At 35.7% G+C, this 7,345-nt stretch overlaps 1 protein-coding gene across 3 annotated transcripts in view; it reads left to right on the plus strand.

Moving 5' to 3' along the window:
• The first annotated feature begins 214 nt into the window (after positions 1-214).
• LOC111392347 (serine/threonine-protein kinase BLUS1-like) overlaps positions 215-7,345 on the plus strand; it is an 11,003-nt gene continuing 3,872 nt past the window's right edge. For 2 of the 3 annotated variants that reach the window (XR_002702249.1, XM_023017680.1), the window contains exons 1-13: positions 215-423; positions 1,111-1,757; positions 2,377-2,631; positions 3,008-3,132; positions 3,221-3,265; positions 3,352-3,433; positions 3,523-3,591; positions 3,698-3,868; positions 3,964-4,029; positions 5,141-5,209; positions 5,303-5,440; positions 5,592-5,665; positions 6,543-6,809. Coding sequence is in view for 2 of the 3 variants with exons in the window: in XM_023017680.1 (XP_022873448.1) it covers positions 1,590-1,757; positions 2,377-2,631; positions 3,008-3,132; positions 3,221-3,265; positions 3,352-3,433; positions 3,523-3,591; positions 3,698-3,868; positions 3,964-4,029; positions 5,141-5,209; positions 5,303-5,440; positions 5,592-5,665; positions 6,543-6,809 (1,529 nt within the window). In the remaining variant the exon portion in view is untranslated. The remainder of the gene's footprint in view (positions 424-1,110; positions 1,758-2,376; positions 2,632-3,007; positions 3,133-3,220; positions 3,266-3,351; positions 3,434-3,522; positions 3,592-3,697; positions 3,869-3,963; positions 4,030-5,140; positions 5,210-5,302; positions 5,441-5,591; positions 5,666-6,542; positions 6,810-7,345) is intronic. The other variant, XM_023017681.1, reaches the window with a different exon arrangement.

Consider the following 7,345-nt stretch of genomic DNA (forward strand, 5'->3'; position numbering starts at 1 on the left):
AAGAACCGAATTGAACCTAGTCGGTTATTAGTTTTCGTTTCCAGTTCTTACTTATTTTTTCGAAAAATCGGACTGAAATCTTCGATTTCTAATTGGAAGATTCGATTCCAATTAAAATGCCCAGCCTACTTCATACACTTGGCCACCAACAAAATAAGAACGAAAAATAGTAATTACTAAAGAGTATTTTATTTATCAATTTATATTTGCCCATATGATTTATCGGCGAAGATTCCACATCAAGAACCGCATGGGACAACTGTTGGGGAAGACCTATTTCCAATTATTCGATTGACATGGTCTATGACGAACTAGTCGAACCAGAAGTTTTATGAAAAAACACCTGCAGACGACGACGTTTTCGACCGTGCTTAATTTCTATCTTTCTCCTTAGCTCGAAGTTCCACGGTCTACAAACCCTAGGTTCGTATGAGTTCTATTAACCTCAGAACTGGTCACGAAGATTCAACATCTTGGTGGAATGTTTAATTGCATTTTATGTAACTTTTGCTGTTATTTTTTTGGTTAATTATTGTCTTGAGTTTGATTGGATTATAAAGATTGAATTTTTATGCGATGTGTGGAAAAGATGCATTAGTTGTTTTACTTCTATAACGTATATGTTTAATTTATCAGTTACTTGATAAGATTTTATGCTAATTCGATTTGTTCATTACACCCGCAAATTGCGCTTAATTGATATTGGAGCTTGCCTTGTATCAACTTAGCTCGAATTGCAATAGCATATTTTGATATTTTCAATTGAATTATTTGTCAGCTGAATCTTCTCATTTTTCTCAATGCATTACTGGAAAACAGATAACGAGAAGATAGTATGACAATCTCATGCTCCCTTCTTTTTCAGTGGCTAAATTTTTGCATTTATTTTATCAAAGAGATGGGAAACTGGAGTTAATGTACAAGTTGAAATTATAATGGCCTCCTCAAATGTAAATTCATTCCTCCAACACACTCCTAAGTCCTAAACACATAAGCTTTTATTTGCCATTCCAGCTTTAAAGTGGCATCTCGATTAACGACTATCATCTTTATTTGGCCAGATATCACTAAATCAGATTTACATACACAGTCATTTTTCTTTCTTTGCAGTTTTTTGAATTTCTGGAACTCATTTGATCAGAAGGTTTATGTGGAGATACGGAGCATGTCTTTAATTAGTTCACATATCAGTTCATAATCCTGGCTGAATAATCACTTGGGCGATTATTGAGATAAAGTGCAGCTCCTTTTTGAACCAAGTCTTATCTCGGTGGTCAAGTGAAGTTAAGTTTGAAAATGCACAAAAATTATTGACTGGGTGTTACCTGCATCTGTCTATACTTTTGGAGAGTCCTTTTGGAGATTGGTTTGAGTTGGAATGGTTAGCTCTGGTAAAATTTTTTAGTTGGAAGTACCATGCTGTGAAGGTGTCGCGGCTGTATAAATTGGGTAGACAGAAGGAAAATGCTAATTTATTCAAAGAAACTTCATATTTTTTGAGTCCCACCTCTTTCTTGCTATATTTAGTTGAAGTTTACTGGGATGTTAAGGTGTAAAGGGGGTGTTAATTGTTGATATAAGGAGAAATTATGGAACAGGTCTCAGGAAAAAAGTTTCCTCTCGATGCTAAAGATTATGAGTTATTTGAGGAAGTTGGAGAAGGCGTCAGCGCAACTGTTTACAGAGCTCTCTGCATTCCTCTTAATGAGATAGTTGCAATCAAAGTTCTTGATCTCGAGAAGTGCAACAGTGACCTGGTATGTAATCTTCTTAATTAACTTGAACAGCAACAATCATGGATTTACTTTGCTTTATTCTATATATGCATTTTGCATATTTTTCCAAGGGACTGGATTTGATTCAAACTTTGTTTTTACCACATAGCTAGATAGTGCAGCAATCATACTAATGCTTTAAACTATGATAGTTTGGTTGAATTATTATGCTTGTGAGTATTCAAAATAGATATCAGCTGCTGCTTTCTCCACCTTCAGTAAGTGTCATACCTGACTTTTATAGTAATATATTAAAGATAAATTTAATACCAGTAGATGTGATTAATGTATCAAGGCTCAAATAACCATGGCTGTATTAGAGAAAGCACTGACTGCATAATTTTTAATTTCTGAAAATCAGATAAAATTACTAGAAAAAAATTGTGCAAGTACCAAAAAAACGATTTCACATATGTCGCACATTGATGGTGGGTGAATATGTGTTTCTTATGAGTTCTGGATATGGATAAGGCATAAAGTTCTGTACGGGTTAATGTTTCTTGTCTTATAACAATTTTACCACATGTTTGAACTTTTTGTCATAGCAAATTTGTTCCCCTTCTGTTTTGTAACTTTTACTTATTGGGTGTGATATGACTAGGATGATATCCGCCGAGAGGTACAGACAATGATTTTGATTGACCATCCGAATTTAGTGCGTGCTCACTGTTCCTTCCCTACTGGCCATAACCTTTGGGTTGTAATGCCGTACATGGCTGGGGGATCTTGCCTTCATATAATGAAATCATCTTTTTCGGACGGTTTTGAGGAGCCTGTTATTGCTACATTATTACGCGAGGTCCTCAAAGCTCTCGTGTATCTTCATTTTCATGGACACATTCATAGAGATGTGAAGGTATGGGGGTCTCGCATGGCCATTTTTTGCTTGAAGGAAAGGCTATTTTGAATTTCTGTTGTGCTATGTATTTTCTATCCTCCATTTCCATTCGAAAGCACGTGTACATCTAATTGGATTTAGCTTGTGGATGGTTATCTATAAGATCTCTAATTATTTTAGTTTTATTCGGTAGAAAATAAACTTATTTATGTTGCTAAATGTAATTTACTCTCATAGTCAGTTGAGACCTATCTCTCGTGCTTTTTACTTTTTCTCTAAATGGTTAAGAAGTTACATCCATAATAATGGTAGAAGTTCTATCCTCCTCTGTAAGCAGTTTTTCTCTTCTTCCTAATTTGGTTCTGGGAACATACTAATTTACATAATTTTGCAGGCTGGGAATATACTGATTGATTCTGATGGTGCCGTTAAATTAGCAGACTTTGGAGTATCTGCATGCATGTTTGACACTGGTGATCGCCAGCGTTCTAGAAATACATTTGTTGGAACTCCATGCTGGTAGGTGTTCCCTGTTGCATTTTTTTACTTATATTCTATTGGAAAACAGTTATTATTAACTTCGATATTTTTCTTAAATTTATATCAGGATGGCTCCTGAAGTTATGCAGCAATTGCATGGATATGATTTTAAGTGAGTATTTCCTCAGACAATTTTAATCTATTTCTTTAATGTAATTCACTTTCTAAGTTCTTGTGCAATATAATTTGTATAAACAGAGCAGATATCTGGTCATTTGGAATAACAGCTCTTGAACTTGCTCATGGTCATGCACCATTCTCTAAGTATCCACCTATGAAGGTTGGTAGTGTCATTTACCCTAACGACCCATTTGCACTGTTTGTACATTATATGTTTCATCAATCATTCTACACTTCCTTTAAGTGCAGGTTCTTCTGATGACACTGCAAAATGCACCACCAGGGCTAGACTATGAGAGAGACAAACGTTTTTCGAAGGTTTTTCTTGTTTTATGAGACTTTTATTTTTTTGAAACTGGTATCTTACAGGACTTGATGAGTTTAATTTTGTATCTTTTTTCTTGAAATTGCAAACCGTTTTCAGTCTTTCAAAGAACTAGTTGCTGCTTGCTTGGTGAAAGATCCAAAGAAGCGTCCCACTTCAGAAAAGCTTTTAAAGCACCATTTCTTCAAACATGCACGCTCCACTGATTATTTAGCCCGTACCATCCTTGATGGCTTGCCCCCTCTAGGTGAACGGTTTAGGACGCTCAAGGTATTATGCTCATCTCATGCATTTTAACGTACTTCTTTCTGTGGAGACAAATTGTGTTGATTTCTCTTTTTCTGCAAAATCAAATGTTATTTCAGGCAAAAGAAGCAGATCTTCTTGTTCAAAATAAGGCATTGTATGAGGACAAGGATCAGTTATCTCAGGTGATAAATCGACTATGCCATACATTACAAATTTGTTGGGAACAAAGCCAATTTGCTTAACACTAATTGAGAATTAGAGCTTGCAACTGTATCCTATCTGGCCATATTGAATGCTAATATATTATAAGATGAGAAATGCTTTTAAGTGCTGGAATATTTTCTCATGACAAAGGCTGAGAAACAATCGGGAGCATAATTTAATTTCATGCGAATTCGCACTGTGTCATCTGTGGCTCATGCTTGTCGGAGTCCATGTTTGACTGGGATTGTAAAATATATGCATATATTGCAAAATACCTGAATCCTACCAAGGAAAAAAGGTGTAGTACAACAGTAAAGAGGAAAACATGCAGCTACCAAATTATTGTCATCTGCAGCTGCATAGAATGCTGAAAGTTTATTATGGATCTGAGTAACTTTCCAGCTAATAAAAAGAAGTCATGGTGCTCTGCATCCCCCCTGTACATATGAACTACACGTTTTAACTTGTCAATATTTCTGTGCTTCTCAAATAAAACATTGGACGATGTCATGACACTGCACTTTGCATGTAGCTGTCATTTTGCAGATATAAACTGTTTTTTGGTAGATTTAACTTTGGGAATCAGAAATGTATAAGTCTGATGTCAGGTAATTATTTCATGCACAAGACACATATTTGCAACATTTGATGGTTGGATGACTCCGATGTAACATTCGACTGGATATGCAACTTGAAGAAATTAAATGTCGAAAGCGCATCAGTGAAGCTTTTAGCCAAAAATGGCCTATAATTGGGAAAGAAGTTCAAGGAAAATTAGAATACTACAGGATGAATATGAGGGAGTGACATCAATAAAGAACGGGCCACTCCTTTTCTATGTCATATGCCAATTTAAGTTTTATATTAATCATTGCTTTGTGTGTGAGTATATAATGGTTTCTGCTTCTGTAGATAAGCTAGATTCTCCTGTTGTTGCATGTAATTTAATATTTACTTTATTAACTGAACAAAATTGGAAAAGATGCAATAAATGTATGCATAGAGTTTGTAATATGTTTTACAATATTATCAATCTTGAATTTTCTACATCTTAGTCAAACCTTGTCCTGAGCTGATCTTAATGTGCAGCAAGAGTACATCCGAGGAATCAGTGCCTGGAATTTCAATCTGGAGGATCTGAAGAATCAAGCTGCCCTTGTATGCTATTAGTCCACTTATCTGTTGGTAATATGGATTGGATCCTTTGAATGCCGCTTAGTAAGTGAGCATTTTTCACGTTGTTGCCTGCAGATTCAGGATGACGCTATTTCAAATTCAGAAGATTCAAGTGTGAGTGGGAAGCACAGGGACGGGCAATATGACGCTGGTACTCTTGAGGGGGCGTCCCCTGGTCGGAGCAATCATTCAAATGCTGCCCAGCAGCTGGAGGTATGATTGTTATTCAGGTTATAGTCCCATCTTCCATACAATTCAATACTTTCCTTCAGGCTCTCCCCTTCTATCTTTTGCTCTGTTTTCTGGTTCTCCCTAAATCCTGTGTAGTCATCTGATATGTGCAGTTTAATCTTTATTTTCTCAGGATGGACGCAATGACATTCATGTTCTGGAGAATTCACTTGCTGCATTTCCTATAAAACCTCTTCAGGCGCTCAAGTATGGTCCCTCTGGTTTGCAAAGATAAAAACTTCGTTTTTATCATTCTTGGATTGAATATCATACATTTATGTAACCATCTATTGCAATCTATATCGAAATCAATATCTCCATCTGCTTGCTGTTACCAGTCAGCAATTTTCATGAATGTGTTATGTATGTGCTATATTACTGACTCTTCTATTAAGGCAGAAATACATCTTTTCGATCCATGCTCCTGAGTGATTTACAAATGAATTAAAAGCCCAAGAAGAATGAGAATACCTGTGTTGAACAAGGGATTTTATTCGACTCTTTCCACCAAGTCTAAGTAACATTGTGTATCTGCACAGACCAAGTAGGGAGGGTTCTGCACATGTGTGGGTATGGAGCTCACGCATTGCATGAGCATAAAAGGAAATCTGGCCAACTTATGCTCCATCAAAAGTATATTTTACCAATCCATCTTTGATTTGCCTGAAATTCATCTATCTGCTACATAACAAATTCTTAGTTCCCTGGTGTAGGAGTGCGTTCCATTTCCTATTGAACATCTCATCTATCAACATAACACACACACACACACACACACACACACACACGTATCTTGTATGCTTATATTAAACAAATAAAAGTAAGGGTTATTAATTTACATATTATATGGCCTTTTCTGCTTGAACATGATCATGTATTGCATAAGGACTTTGCAGATCTATTTATAGATTTCTTCTTCTATCTCCTCAATACATGCTCATAACTCATTGAACTAAGTTGATGAGCTCTTTACAAATAATCTATGTGTGTGTCCAACATTTTTAGTAGCTTGTTACTTAAGAAAATGATTTATTTGATACGTCTTTGAGTGGAAAATTATTGCAAAATTTTTTATTAAATGCAGAGGTTGTTTTGATGTATTTGAGGATGACGTGGATGCTGGTCGTCGAAATTGGAAAAATTCTGTTCGCCCAGACACTGAACAGCAGCGTCATCTACAAGCATCAGCAAAAACTGAGCATCAAGAAACAGGAAGAGACGATGGTGGAAGTACTGGTCAAAGTGGCTCCTTGCCACCACCTGCTATTTCAGGACATAAATTTTTTTCAAGCGGTTCACTGTTACAGGATAATGTTCAATCTCCTAAAAAAATTGTAGGTGATGGAGACAGGTATGGTCATCTTCATGGTCCATTGTGTCAGTTCTATTTTACAACTCCTGAATGGTCTGTATATTTCTGATAAATAATTGCATGCTTTCAATTCTAAGAAGTAAATTACATGGTCTCTAGTGTTGGATATATGTGTGTGATGAATAATTTTTATGCTTTCAATTTTTAAAGTAAAATTACATGGTCTCTAGTGTTGGATATATGTGTCTGATGAATAATTTTTATGCTTTCAATTTTTAAAGTAAAATGCATTCTTTTCCTCTTGCAAAAGTTGAACTTTCCTTTGAGGCCTTCTGCACACCGTATTTACTGCTCCCTCTTTGTCAAATTTTGGATCAACTCTTTCGTCTCTATGAAAATTAACTTCTTTTGTAGTAAGTTTGTATATGGTAATGAATCAAATGCTTCCACTGACATTTTTTAGGATTTGAGCCGCATCCAAGATTTAACAAAAACACAATTGTCACTGTCAATGTCGATTTTAGTCTTTGAATCTCTTAACCTGAATTTGACCTATGAATATGGTATTTTGGTTG

Source organism: Olea europaea, unplaced genomic scaffold (genome assembly GCF_002742605.1).
Source record: "Olea europaea var. sylvestris unplaced genomic scaffold, O_europaea_v1 scaffold921, whole genome shotgun sequence".
Classification (NCBI taxonomy): domain Eukaryota; kingdom Viridiplantae; phylum Streptophyta; class Magnoliopsida; order Lamiales; family Oleaceae; genus Olea; species Olea europaea.